At 45.1% G+C, this 14,727-nt stretch overlaps 1 protein-coding gene across 4 annotated transcripts; it reads right to left on the bottom strand.

Annotated features, from left to right (window-relative positions):
* Positions 1 to 5,288: 5,288 nt before the first annotated feature.
* LOC125509296 (putative 1-phosphatidylinositol-3-phosphate 5-kinase FAB1C) lies at positions 5,289 to 12,530 on the bottom strand. 4 transcript variants are annotated; one of them, XM_048674234.1, is made up of 12 exons: positions 12,108 to 12,530; positions 11,723 to 12,014; positions 10,737 to 11,438; positions 10,498 to 10,651; positions 10,075 to 10,416; positions 9,193 to 9,885; positions 8,764 to 9,095; positions 8,558 to 8,684; positions 8,303 to 8,461; positions 6,715 to 8,196; positions 6,367 to 6,633; positions 5,289 to 5,863 (listed from the first exon to the last, which is right to left on the bottom strand). In XM_048674234.1, the coding sequence occupies exons 2-12, from the start codon at positions 12,010 to 12,012 to the stop codon at positions 5,609 to 5,611; spliced, it is 4,803 nt and encodes a 1,600-aa protein (XP_048530191.1). In that variant the 5' UTR covers positions 12,013 to 12,014; positions 12,108 to 12,530; the 3' UTR covers positions 5,289 to 5,608. The 4 variants fall into 4 exon arrangements, with proteins under 4 accessions (XP_048530191.1, XP_048530193.1, XP_048530190.1 ...); XM_048674236.1 differs by having other exon boundaries at positions 11,723 to 12,030; XM_048674233.1 differs by having other exon boundaries at positions 12,104 to 12,530.
* Positions 12,531 to 14,727: the final 2,197 nt, after the last annotated feature.

Raw genomic sequence — 14,727 nt, forward strand, 5'->3', positions numbered from 1 at the left:
TTCTTCCTCTCCGCAACACCGTTTTGTTGAGGGGTGTATGGTGCGGAATATTGATGCTTGATTCCCTCATCACTAAGAAATTCATCCAAGGTGTAGTTCTTGAACTCGGTGCCGTTGTCACTTCTTATTGTCAAGATCTTTGCATTGTGTTGACGTTGTGCTTCATTTGCAAAGTCAATGACGGTTTGTTGGGTCTCGCTCTTCCTTTTGAAGAAGTACACCCACGTGTACCTTGAGTAGTCATCCACAATCACCAAGCAATACTTCCTACCTCCAAGACTATCAAAGGATGGGGGCCCAAAGAGATCCATGTGAAGGATCTCCAAGGGCCTCTTTGAATAAATGATAGTCGTGGGAGGGTGAGCCTTCTCATGTAGCTTTCCTTCGAAACAGGCACTGCAAGCACGACCTTTAGCAAAACTAACATTCGTTAGTCCACGGACATGGTCCCCCTTGAGGAGACTTTGCAAAGATCTCATATTGACATGGGCTAAACGGCGATGCCAAAGCCATCCCACATCAACTTTAGCCATTAGGCATGTCGCGGTCTTAGTGGGTCGCTCCGAAAAGTTAATCACATATAGACCGTTCTCGACATGCCCAACAAAAGCTACTTTAAGAGTCTTGCTCCACAAGAGGGCCACGGTATCGATATCAAAGAACGTGGCAAAGCCCATGATTGCAAGTTGACGAACGAAAAGTAAATTGTATGCAAGGGACTCAACAAGCATGACCTTCTCGATCGTGAGATCATGAGAGATGACCACCTTGCCAAGTCCCAATACCTTAGAAGATGAGGCGTCACCCCACTCGACATTGGTGGGCATAGATGGAACTTTGTGCACGTCCACCACCAAGTCCTTGCTTCCGGTCATATGATTTGTAGCTCCGCTATCGAGCAACCATGATCCACCACCGGAAGCAAACACCTACAAGAGATCAATGCTTGGTTTTAGGTACCCATTTTGTAATGGGTCCTTTGAGGTTAGTAACAAGGGTCTTAGGAACCCAAATAGACCATTCAATGTACTCATGAAGAGAACCAATGAATTTAGCATAAACATGCCCATCACTAGCACGGCATAACACATAAGAAGGGTTAAAATCGCCGGCTTTGTTGAGAGGGGTGACATTGCCCTTCTTGACATTGTTCTTCTTCTTCTCCTCGGGGGCACTCTCTTCCTCCCTCACAAAGGTTTGCATGAGGGGGGGAGGTCGTTTGGTCTTGTCATTCTTCTTCTTGTTCTTGGAGTCGGGCACGTACCCAACCCCTTCCTTGACCACACTTCCCTTTTGGTTGATCAAGAGATCGTTGAGGTTCTTCTTGCCTTGTATGCAAGTCGCAAGACCTCTCTCAAGTTGCTCCTTCAACTTAGCATTTTCCTCAACAAGATGTATATGCTCACAACACGGGTTAGTAGCATTTGCATTATCAATTAAAACCATATGAGGAAAAGTTGCTTTCTCCTTAGTTAGCTTCACTTGGAGTTGATCATGAGACTCCTTGAGACTAGCGTGAATACCCTTCAAGGCCTTGTGGGCCTTGTCAAGTATATCAAACTCCTCTTTGAGTCTAGCAAGATCAACCCCGAGTATAGCCTTCTCGGAATTTAGCACACGAGAAACGATGAGGACATGATCATAATCTTTCTTTAACTTAGCATGATCAACGTTGTGTGACTTCTCAAGAGCCAAACGAAGACCACGCTCTTCCTCAAGAGCATTGGAAAGATCCAAAATCTCATCGGCATAGTCACGACTATGCCCTTCCATCTTAGAGATGGTGTCTTCGTGAGCCTCGATCATGTCATTGGCTTCACCAAGTTGTTCCAAGAGAGCAACAAAGTGCTTCTTGGATTTTTCCTTGAGTTTGCCCATAAAGGCCTCAAACTCGTTAGCCTCCACATTAGCTCCCTCAAGTTCATTAATGCTATCCGTCGGGGAAGGATGATTAATGATGGTAGTTTTGATGTTGGAGGTTACCTTGTTGGTGGCTTTAGCCATGAGGCACTTGGCGGTGATGCTCTCATTGGGTGAGTCGAAGAGAGACACCCGTGACGTTGTTGCAATGGCAATGGAGGCCATGGCAACCGACTCATCATCGTCATCATCCTCATTGTACTCTTCTTGCACAACCAAAGCCTTGGGAGGAGTCTTCTTGGTGAAGTTGTTCTTATTGGGGAACGACTTGGCCTTGTCCTTTCAGATGAGCTTGCCACCATTGTCTTCCCTCTTCTCATACGTACATTCCGCGACAAAATGACTCATGTTGCCGCAATTGTAGCAAGTCCTTACAAGTTGCTTGCCCCTTGTGCCACTCGAGTTGTTTTTGCTAAAGTTTGGCCTCGAGTTTTTCTTGCTCCAAAATTGCCTTGAAGCAAGTGCCATGTGTTCATGATATGCATACTTCGTATCTTCGGGGTTGCTCTCCTCTTCTTCCTCTTCTTCTTCTTCCACGGTAAGCTTGGCCTTCAATGCAAGGTTAGGCTTCTTTGCCCGTTGAGAACGGAGCATCGCATTGTCGGCGATCTTGTCCAAAATGTTCATGGCCACAAACTCATCCAACACTTCGCTTGAGGTCAAAGTGTGGAAGTCCGGTCTCTGACGAATGACGAAGGACATGGCCTTGTGATAGGGCATCATTTCCTTGAGGAATTTGCGCTTGATCCAATTGTCATCCGTGTCCTTGCTCCCGTGATCTCGTAGTGAGACCGCAAGTTTGGTTACTCTCCGATAAAGTTCATGAGGTTCTTCATCTTCTTTCATTGCAAACTCATCGGCCTCATCTTGTATCACTTCATAATTGGAGCGTTGAATGCTTGCGCTTCCCCGGTAGAGAGAGACAACACAATGCCATGCATCTTTGGCCAAGGCGAAGGGACGAAGATGAGGTAGGTCTTCGGGTGGAATTGCATCTTGAATGATGAAGAGAGCATTCTCATTGAATTGATTGTCCGCAGCTTCCCGAGGAGTGAAGTTGCTTGGATCATGTGGATAGAAACCTTCTTCAATGATTCTCCAAAGGTTAGTGTTCACATGATTTAAATGACGTTTAAAGCGGTAAACCCAAGAATCAAAATCCTCATTTTTCACAATCTTAGGGGGGGCGGCATGATTCAAATGAGTAGAAGGAACCGGTCCACCATAAACAAGTGGTGGTTCCACATGGGCAAAGATGCCGGTGCCATTCTTACCACTAGAAGAAGGAGCCTTTTCACTACTAGCTTCCCCCTTGTCGGGGATAGCATCCATCACCTTGTTGGCGGGGTCACCCACTTTCAACGGTGCGGTGGATAGTTTAAGCCCCTCAAGAAATTTAGTAAACATGCTTTCAACTTCGGTCGTCATGGAGGTTTTCAATATCTCCAAGGCCACATTGAACTCCTCACGAGAGACCGAGGTTCCCCCATCTCCCGTAGACGAGATCGGATTCACACCGGAGTGTTCCTCCACACCGTCTACGGTATCAACCATACTCTTTGGACGGTAAAGTCCTTAATAAAGAGACGAGGCTCTCATACCAATTGAAAGGATCGATATGGTTGACTAGAGGGGGGATGAATAGGCAACTACCAATTTTTACTTTTCTTTACAAAATTAAACTTTGCATCAAAGTAGGTTTTCTAGATGTGCAACTAGGTGAGCAACCTATATGATGCAATAACAACAAGCATACAAGCAAGCAAGGAAAAAAACACTAAAGAGTTTGCACAAGTAAAGGTAAGAGATAACCAAGAGTGGATCCGGTGAAGATGAGGATGTGTTACCGAAGTTCCTTCCTTTTGAGGGGAAGTACGTCTCCGTTAGAGCGGTGTGGAGGCATAATGCTCCCCAAAAAGCCACTAGGGCCATCGTATTCTCCTCACGCCCTCACATAAATGCGAGATGCCGTGATTCCACTATTGGTGCCCTTGAAGGCGGCGACCGAACCTTTACAAACAAGGTTGGGGCAATCTCCACAACTTAATCGGAGGCTCCCAACAAGACCACGAAGCTTCACCACAATGGACTATGGCTCCGTGGTGACCTCAACCGTCTAGGGTGCTCAAACACCTAAGAGTAATAAGATCCGCTAGGGATGAGTGGGGGAATCGAAAATCCCTTGGTGGAAGTGTAGATCGGGGCCTTCTCAACCACTCCCGAGCAAGTCAACAAGTTTGATTGGCTAGAGAGATAGATCGGATGAAAATGAAGCTTGGAGCATTTAATGGAGCTTGAGCAATAAATGGAGCTTGGGGGAGGAAGAGGTAGGTCAAAGAGAAGAAGGGGACTCCCTTTTATAGTGGGGGCAACAATCCAACCGTTGCTCCCCACCAACCAGCCGCGCACAGGGTGGTACTACCGCTGAGAGGGGGCGGTACTACCGCCAGGACAGCGGTACTGCCGCACCAGCCAGCGGCACTGCCGCGCAGAGGAGACTAGTAGGAAAGGACCCAACCGCGGTACTACCGCGGTGGTAGGGACGGTACTGCCGCTCCTAGAACGGTACTACCGCCTCTACAACCGCGACTAGTGCCGCAAAACCCGACACGAGAAAAAGACCTCTCGAAGCGGTACTACGGCAGCGGGGTCACGGGCGGTACTACCGCTGTGGAGCGGTACTGCCGCTTGTGACCCTTCGGCCGTACTACCGCTGGGGCGCAAAAGAGAGAGAGAATCTCTCAAAGATGCTGAGGACGAGGCGGAGGTGCCAGACACCCCAGCGGTACTACTGCTGTAGAGCCACGGGCGGTACTACCGCTATGGAGCGGTACTGCCGCTTGTGGCTCCTCAGCAGCACTACCGCTGGGTTGCGCGGTACTACCGCTTGGACCCGGTCAGGACAAGGAAGAGAGGAGAGATCTCTTCAATGGAATGGAGACGCTCGGAGGATGAGAAGCTGATGTGTTCGTGATGATTCCACCCATGCAATACCCTAGCGGACCGCCTCTTGATAGTACGGTGCCCTCTACGCAACTAGTCCACCGAGAAAGAAACGAAAGAGCTACACCGTCTTGAAATACACTCCGAGGGAAAGAAAGCGTCTCGTGCCAGGGGAGAATCTGTGAATTATTCAAAACACAAGATTAGTCCGCAAACATGTTGTCATCAATTACCAAAACTATCTTGAGAGAGATATGCCGTAACATCCGTAGATTCTCGTATTTCTCGGAGCGGTGGATTGCCGAACAGGCCTTAAGACTAGACTGATCCTATTTTTATTGGATAAAGTCAGCTGCCTTTCCCTAAAAAAAACATGAGGCGCTAATCCCCTACAAAAACATGAGACCACAATGCAAATGTACAGATGAAGTAACTGAGCTGTTACATGTCATAAAATCTCTCATCTTTGTCCTACAACTGTCGGTATAGAAGCCGGGTTACATCAAAAGGAGCCGGCGCATCTCGGCGTTAAAACTCCGCCGTCGATCACCAATTTACATGGAGCGAGCCATATGAATATCCTACAGCTAAGTAAGCTGCCACAATGATGCGATCTGCTAAAAAGAACACAAACAACCAAAGAATGGCTATCCGTATCGATTCACGGTATCCTTGGTCAAAAAATTACCATGGAGGAATGAACGATGCGGTTTCTGCTGACAGGTGACAGAAGAAGGAGCGATCTTCAAGAGGACCATTGGTCGGGGATGGCAATGAAGTACCTCGACATGGCCTTTCTGAACCTCTTCTTATACTGGACCGGCGATATGACAGTTGGGGTCTCATTCTTGGGGCCGCCTAGGATGCCTGAGGCCTTCACCCACGTCTCCAGCTGCTTGTCCCAGGTGTACTGTCGCAGGAAGTCGATGATGCCGATCACAAGCTCATTATTCTCCTCGTCAATGCCCACCAGAAGCGAGTAGTCCATGACATCCAACGACTGCAAAAGTGAATTGAATTAATTAAGCGCAGATGTTTCTCTAAAATCATCAGGATGACGCAAAGTGAAATCAAATAAGTACTTATGTTTTAGGTTTGCAACAAGTAATACGTAAATAAGGCCTGGTAGAAGATAATGAATACGAGCAATCTTTGTGGAGAAAAACACAAGCTATTCTGACTTCATGAGGAAGACCAGGAACTAGGGCTGTTCAATTTTCATGGGTTCTCAAAATTATATGTTAGGCTCAGCTGTGCGGTTCTATGAACACAATCCAGTAAAAACGGTGCATTGAGAAAGATGCTTCTTCTTGCTCCTTTTTTTGTGTCATGTAAATGATGGTCTTCATATCAGTGAAACAAAGTGTGATCAGCAGTACTTTATTTGTGAAATTAAGGTGAACAAGACTACAGGGGTGCTGCTGGTAAAATGTTCCTTTTGGCATCATAAAGGTTCCTATAATTTGGTTGTATGAAACAACGTAAGTTGAGAGAGCTGCATACCGCAAGAATTGATGTATCATTCCAGACAGCTCTTTCCAATGTTCGCTTCGCGTTACGGCCCAAAAATATAGGCTTTGTATGTAATTCCTCGATGAGATTAGAGTCCAAAAGTACTTTATTGTGGCTAGATGTATCTGAATTATAGCGTGAACGCACGGAACCCTTTAGATCATACACCCTCGATATTGTTTTCTGGAAGAAAATGTTCTCCATAACCATAAGATCCATCTTAACCTCACGCCCTCCTTTCAAGCCCTTGATATTAACCTGGATGAGAGCAACACAATAAATTAATAAAAGATTGAACAAAAAAGTGTGCTGCCGGATCAAATGTGCAAAGTGGCGAACCTGATAAATTCCTAATATTTTGGCCAGACAAGTTGGGCTTCCAGAAGTCAATGATTGAGTCAAGTGCCTGAAGTAGTGAGGAGCAAACCCAACAAAAGAGTCTAGCTCCGTCTTGGTGACTTGTTTAATAATGAATCTCTCATCCATTGTCTTTGCAAAGTAAACATTGCTTTTTCCACCATCAGCACTCCATCTTTTACAGCGACTGAGAGAACGTATGTAATCAACATCACTTGGACAGCACTTCTTTCTAAGTGAAGCAAACTGCCTTGCAAAATAACAGGTCACTGAAAACTTTGTATTATCTGCACAAAATGCTTCATCGTCAAACGAATACTTAAAGTGGGCTCCTTCTTGTGAAGGCAAAGCTTTCTCAAGTCCGCTATTGCTGACCGCAGAGCAATTTGACATATGTTGAAAGCTGGATTTTGAATCCAGTTTATGCGTAACATGCTCAACATATTCTTGTGACGTCATGGCATATGATACGATACTGGTTGGCTCATCATCATAGACAGCAACAACAAGGGCACCTTCAGAACCAATATGAGGCAGCAGCAGCCGTGCCCCATCACTCACCATATGAGAAGCAGACTTGAGATATGTAGGTGCGCGAGTAAGAATAACATTTAAGTTTCCCCTTGATCTAGGAGATATTTGAGAAAAAGCCCTACGCATGTTTGTCATCGGATCCTTTACAAGGCTTGTCAAATCTCTGAAGGAATCAACTGATCTCATTTTCAAGGACAAATGTAATGAAGCAGGCAACAATCCAGTTTGTTCCCGTTCATGCAATCTGAATATAGAATCAAATGAATGGACTCGAACTGGGGAGATTGCCTTCTTGTAATTTGGATTGCCCAACAAACTAAAAGACCCCTTTCCATCAGCTTTGATCAAATCTTGTGGAAGACTGCAGTGTGCTTCAGTAGATCCACTCCATAACATATCTATTTTATCAGATAAAATAGATGCAAGAGAGGGTAACCTCTCGACTGGTACCGTCTCGATAGAATTCATGGAAAGGCGACGTCCATTTTCAGACACACTGAATTGGCTAAAGACCACGTCAAGATCTCCTGCACCACTCACACCATCCACCTGCCCAATCGGCAAATTTGTCTCAACCAAGATATTCCCGTTATCCATTGAGGCCTCTCTGGATAGTAGAGATCTCCTTGGACTTCCAGAGGAGCACCTTCTGTATGTAGCAGGTCCTTCATGTGTTTCTCCATGCTGTGTAACAGTGGTCAGTAGCTCAGATTTATCTTCCTTTATGCTGGTGGCTTGGAGATTTTCTGAATTGGAAGAATCAGTTCTGGCAATATGGCCATTTGCTTTAAGCGAATCAATGTTACACAACCTGCAGTCCCAAACGTATGCATCTAGGAGGAGACCACGTCTCACACGGTTGAGTTCCAAAGTATCAATAGTTGATTTCATGGAATGAACACTCCCCTTTATAACTGGTAGAAGCAAACCCTGCAAAACAAAACAAAATGAGGATAAGAAAAACAATGGAAAACATACACACACAAAAGGCGCTAAAGACTCAGACAATAAACAAAGAAAAAAATAGAAGGCGGACCTCGTATTCATTTCTTTCCCTGTTAAGCAAATCCTTCATCTCTATAATCTGCCTCCGTATACCTGTTTTTACTGGCTCGTCCAAGGTGGTGATACTCCTCTCAATACTATTAAGGAAACCATATACCTCCATATGTAAGGATTCCATTTCATCAAATACCTACATAAGAAAATTATTGCAAATAACCAAAGTTGAGAATGAAGAGCACAGAAATGAATCACTGAACTGTTTAACATAGAACATTAAACAGCATACCATGACTGTTTCTCCTTTCACCCAGTCTTGCATGCCGTGGCAATTGAAATTCAGCACCGAGGGTGGGAGGTTAACTGACCGAGTAACCATGGGACTATAATGGAAGGCTGCTACCATATTTCCATACCTGCAATGTTTTGTAAGCAGATTCAATTTCACGATAGGACTGGATACAGAGAGCTGAAACATATGAATGAGCTACAGACCCATAGAAACGAAGGCAGTCCCGTTGTAGAGAATGCCCACAGCTCGCAATTCGGTTGGCAGTTGCATGATTAGAAAAGCTGAGCTCTAGAAACTTCCCAAAGGATAGACCCCAAGCAGAATCAGACATGACCACTCTATGTGTAGCAGGCGGCAATCCATCTTCAAATTTGCACTTCATACATCTGTGCCACATCCATATCCTTCCATCGTGTTCACCTGGCAGCTTTTGGGATAAGAGACGCCTAACACTTATTGTTAGGCTGCCGTTCTGGTGCATGTAGCATCTGGCATGTGATTCTGAAGGCTCCTTGCATGACGGACAGCAATATGCCTGAAAAGAAATACAACAACACATTTCTATTTTGAAAAAAATGATAAGGAATATTTGAGAAAACAGAATACAATGCATAGGCACATATCAGATGTACCTGGTCAAATAAGTTTTCACGAAGGTATCTCCCAAGTGGCTTATCAAAGCTACCATAAAACTTGATGCGGAAGAGGTGGGAACGCTCACATGCTATGTTTTTGGGGATACAGGTGCTTGAAAGGGAAACTAAGATGCTCTGATGATTGTCAGTACCAGGTAAGTAGCTACATGAAAGCCTGTTCCGGTTATCTAGGCCTCCTGCTTGGAAGTCATCTGGTGGTAGGCCACTCCCACTGTTTTCCAAATGAGATAAATCCACGGGCATCTTTGCCAAGACAGCTTTTTGGCAGGCATTAACGGCATTCAGAGAATTGGCATGATTAACAGGAAATTCAGATTTGGTACACTCAGGTGCACTTCCAAGGCTTTCCCCATCCAATCGTAATGAAGGCGGTGATGCAGAAATACCATCAAACATTTGCGTGATGGCAGCAGTATGAGGCCATTTCTCTTCAGCAGCTCTGAAACTATCAGTAGTATCACGACCAGCAGACTTAGCAGAAATGTGATCTGTATTGGTCCATGCTTCTTGTGCACTCATTGCAGTTACTGAAATAACTCGTGGAATTGTTGCGCCCTCATCAGCAAGGAATGATGTCTCGAGGGACAGATGATAAGCAGCAAACACTGCAAGTTGCATTGCATGCTTAATCTTCTTCAGTTCTTCTCGACAATTTCCTCTTAGTAGGACCTAAATAAAAGCATTGCACGTTTAGCTTGCAGAATGGTTCTGGAATAATATATGAGTAAGCAATTCAAGAACAGTTCCAAAGTATATAAGATCAACAGCTGAGCACATCAAATGATAGGAGAAGTGTAAATAAATGCCAACAAACCATTTTATTATTCCAATCAAGTATCTTCACAAAGGGATAATTACCGTGCAACCCAGGCGCTTCAGACAGCCTTCAAAAAACATCAGTGTTTTTGTTGTTGGTCTCTTCTCTGCATGTCCTGATGCAAATGATTCCAGAACCTTTTCCACCTTGAACATGTCACATTGCCCTAGCCTTGCTGAAGCAATGTTATCAATTGACGAGGCAATCTGACCACCTGTGCATTTTGATATTCTCTCCAAAAGTGTCCTCTTTACATTCAGAACTAATGAGATATCTTTCGCTAAGAGCTCCTGGGCATAAGATGAGACACTCTTCTCAACTATCAGCACATTAGGTTTCCTAGACTCAATCTTTCCAACAACAGTTCGTAGATATTCCTTCTCCTACAGATAGAATATTTGTCAGCAAGACTGCAAACAACTAAACATCATACTTAAATTTCAAAAACATGCACAGACACAAACCTGTTCGAGTATAGTTCCAATTGATGCTAACTTATTAGAAGCTTTCTGGTACTCGAGTGCACCTCCTAAAATGAGCAATTTGGCATTACTGTACTCAGAGACCATGCGTTTGTGTTTTACATTCTTGGAGCAAACAATTCCTCTTATAAAATTGCTGCAATCAACGGGTTATCAATCAGTTCCAAATTATGATCAGTAGAAGCATGCAATGCGTAGAAACAACGGAAGTGAGCACATACCTATCAGTTGGGTTCCCAGATGCTATGCACTTGATCTTCACATAATCACTAGGATCCATGCTGCCGCCTTTCTTGGTGTCAGGTTTCACAAAGTAAGCGGCTTGCCATGCTAACGAGGACACAATATCGAGCCAGATTTTGGAATCCTTCTCACTGGCCAACCCAACACCTTCCGCCTTCAGTAACTGTGCAACTAGAGCTTGAAAATGCCTAAATAGATCCTTCTGAACACTCTCTTGGTGGGACCCACAATTAATATTACTAACACCAGTTGCTCTATTAGTTTTAGCACTGAAACAACTTGGGGCGAAAATGTTGTTGGAGTCCCCAATTTCATCATCATCGTCATCGAATCCAAATAACCTCGATTCAGCATCATCAATCTCATCTTCAGGCGGTGGTGGGCACCAAATATTTTCACCAAAGTCGAAGATACAGGACGGCACATGGCTTGCTTTGCTGTTCTCAACGATGCTAACATCAGCCAGATCATGAGCATCATCTGAGTCGATTGCTGCAATTGCACCATCATTCTGCCTCGCCGCACAAGTAGGACTCTCTGTGGGGCTTGGGGTCATCGATCTGTATGTTGAGTTACTAACACTAACACTAGAATCTGTATCTGAAAAGTCATTTAAGAAGTAAGTCCCTGGGGCTAAAAACTGGACCCTGGGTTCATGAGCCTCCTCGTCGTCCGCTTGCCTGCATCAAAGATTATTCAGAACTCGTCAACAGTGGCCAGAGCTAGACAACCTACCTCTACTCAAGACATCAGCGTCCATCAACCACTACTTCCAAAGAAAGAGGGGCGATAATTAAAGCCATTCTAAGTCAATTGACCAGACATTTTGCACTTATTAGAAGGCAACGGAAGTAAATAATACTAACTGATTTACTAACTTCCATATCATCAGGAGTACTACTATAGTTTAGTGTTAGGAACCAATTAATTTTGCACTACAGACAGAGACAGAGATTTCCGTTACCTAATATCGCGGTCTGGAGGAGGGGAGCGCGGCGCCACGTCGCCTTTGCTCCTGGATCTCGCCTCGGGCGCCCGCAGCGGCGTCGTGGGCGGCTCAGCAGGCGACGCCGGGCTGTTTGGCCGCCCGGGCGGGCCGCCGCCAAGGCCCACCGATCGGCGGCGTCGCGTCTCTATGCGCGCGAGTGCGTCCCCATCGGCGCCGCCCTTGTGCATGTAGCGCTGCGGGTGGTCGGCGACGAGGGATCTGGTCTTCTCCGGTGCGCCCATCACCGCGAAATCCAGAACACCCATCCCTACCAGGCCACCACGCTACGTTCAAACCAACCGACTAAAAAAAACTGCCAAAAAAAAATGGAGCAAGAAACACCGGGGCGCGCCGAACCTACGCGACGCGGACGCGCGGAAGATTCCTTCCTCCCAAAGCCACCGTCCACCTCCCCACCAACGCGCGCGGAACTAACTGGTGTGCCCAGGCCCCGGGGGGCGGGGGCGGTCGGAGATGGAGCGGGGCTCCGGCGAGGAGGCGGCGGAGCGGTGATTCAGCCAATGCGGGAGCGGCGGGCGGCGGCCAGAGGATCGGGGCCGGAGAAGCGCGGCTTGGTTGCAGATTTGGGAGGCTTGGAGGAGGGAGGAGAGAGCAGAGCAGGGGAAGGCGGGGGCGGCGGCGGCGAAGCGGCGGTGCTTATTATACGGATATGGAGATTGGGAGGGAGATTTGAGAGTGAATACTAGGAAAGTGACGCCGTAAAATGGGGACGCTAACGGCGAGGGGAGGCTGCGTGCGCTGTCGAAACCCCGTTTCCTTCCTCCTTTCGGCCTCGCCTTGTGTAGGGTGGATATCCATATAGGAGTACCTATAAAGGATGGATGATTATTAATCCAAGGAAATATGGAATGGATGTGGATGTAATCTTATCTGTAGCACTTAATGATATCCATCTTTTCTCTCTTCTCTTTTGGTGATTATTAACAACCCCGGTTGTGAAATACTCCTAATTAATTGTCTGCTATTAAAAACATGAACGTGCAGAACCAGGTCTTACGACTCGCTTCACACCGCACGACTGTCCACGCAACGCGCGTGTTCTACACACGTGTACGTGGACGGTACTTAAAATGAAATGAAATAAAAAAAAATTGTGTTTGCAGTTGTTGATAATGGGTCATTATCAATGGCATATAATGTCGGGTTTTAAGTATACTTATTTCACTAAGTTCAATTTTGAAGAAGAAAGCTTGGGAAAGATCAATGAAAATCTCTCATAAAGTAAGATATACCTTACAATTCATGACGGTTATGAAAAAAAACATAATACTTATAAAAAGGGATGTGGAGAGTAAATGATGACTATTGGCGGTAAGGAGAATATGATAAACATAAACATAACCTCATCTATAACACTCGTTATTGCTTGTTACTGACAATAATTGTAAAAGCTTGCATGATGTAAGGAAAGTGGATTGGATGGAATTTTTTAATCTATGTCTTAATAACCGGACATTATTAATGGCAGATTTGTAGATTTTGATGTATGGGTAATTTATTTGCTTATATATTCGTTATCAATGCACTGGAATACTGGATACACGTATTTGAGCAAGTATATACATAATATTAGGATACTTTAATGTTACAAGACAACATTAAATACTTAGTCGGCGCCAAAATACATTATCTTTTTCTATATGGGCACAATCTTTGAGATGCTACTTTGACTGTTGTTTAAAATGTATATACTAGTTAAATGATATTTAAATTCAAGAGAAAAATTATGAATAGTCTGATGGTACAATATTTTCCTAGCATGTTAATTATTTGTCAAAGTTAGAGAAGATTTAGTTTTAGTTTAATGTGAAATCATGCATTTTAGGATGTTGATAGTAACATTATCTGTTTTTTTCGGGGAAACACTATGTGTTGAGGGTTCAAGAATCGACTTTGTACTAGGGGGTATCCGTAGTAGCGTGGCCAGAAATTAGCGAGGGTGTGTACGACATCCTTATGTTGAAGGTCACCGTACACTCCCCAAAGTGATAAGACGATGTTTTTTAAATTCAGCCGCCTCATGGGTGCATGACCTACGTCCTATGGGAGGGTCATTGAGAGTAGTGCACGGGGCACTTAGAGTGCGGCCATTTCCAGAGTCCCACGACTCTTGACCAGTCTGAGCCATACTAGGTCCCTCTGACTCCGGGCTCTCGGCTTTCATTTGCCCTCCTGAAGGGATTGGAAGGGGGAGTGAGTAAATTACATGCCCATGCAGGGCTTTATATAGCCTAGGTGTCCTTGATAAATGACCAAGGCTACCCTCGAAGAAAGGAGGTGGAAGGGTAGAACTAGGTAATTTTCCGTTCTTTAGACCATGTGCTCCTTATTGGGCTAGAAGGTGGGTTGTGTCCCATCAGGGGGGAAATCCCTACACTAGAAGAGGCCTTCTTGCTTGGTCTTGGACCTCTTTGCTCCCTTGACTCCTCCATTGACTTATTCTTTTTTTGTGGTCTTCCTCCTTTGACTTATTGATATGAAGCCTTGCTTGGATTTTCGTTGGTCGGAGCAGTCTGCTTGGACCCAGGGGGTGACTTGTACTACTGTTGACTGCATGGGTGCCACTCCATGTAGGGTGGACCTCAAGTAGGGTTAAAATCCACTACTACAACAAGAATGGACTTGCGCCGGAGTCATCAAAGTATTCTTTGTGGCTTCAGGTCAATAAACTTGGCCTTGGTGTACTTCTTATTGATGTCATGTCCTTACAGATGTTCTTTAAGCCATGAGGATGCTTGATGAGCTCTAGTATTTCTTGCTAGTGGAGATCAAGGCGAGGTATTCGTCGGGTCAAGAAATACGATATCTTGACTCGAGTCCCTTATCCCTCATGATCGTCATCTTGGGAGTTCGGGCATGTCCTTGCGGTCTTGAAAATTTTCATTTCAATCTCTACGAATATCCAACGGGAATTCGGGTCCTTTCACTATTTTTGTAGAGCCATGAATTGCTCCGAGAAT

Source organism: Triticum urartu, chromosome 5 (assembly GCF_003073215.2).
Source record: "Triticum urartu cultivar G1812 chromosome 5, Tu2.1, whole genome shotgun sequence".
Classification (NCBI taxonomy): Eukaryota; Viridiplantae; Streptophyta; class Magnoliopsida; order Poales; family Poaceae; genus Triticum; species Triticum urartu.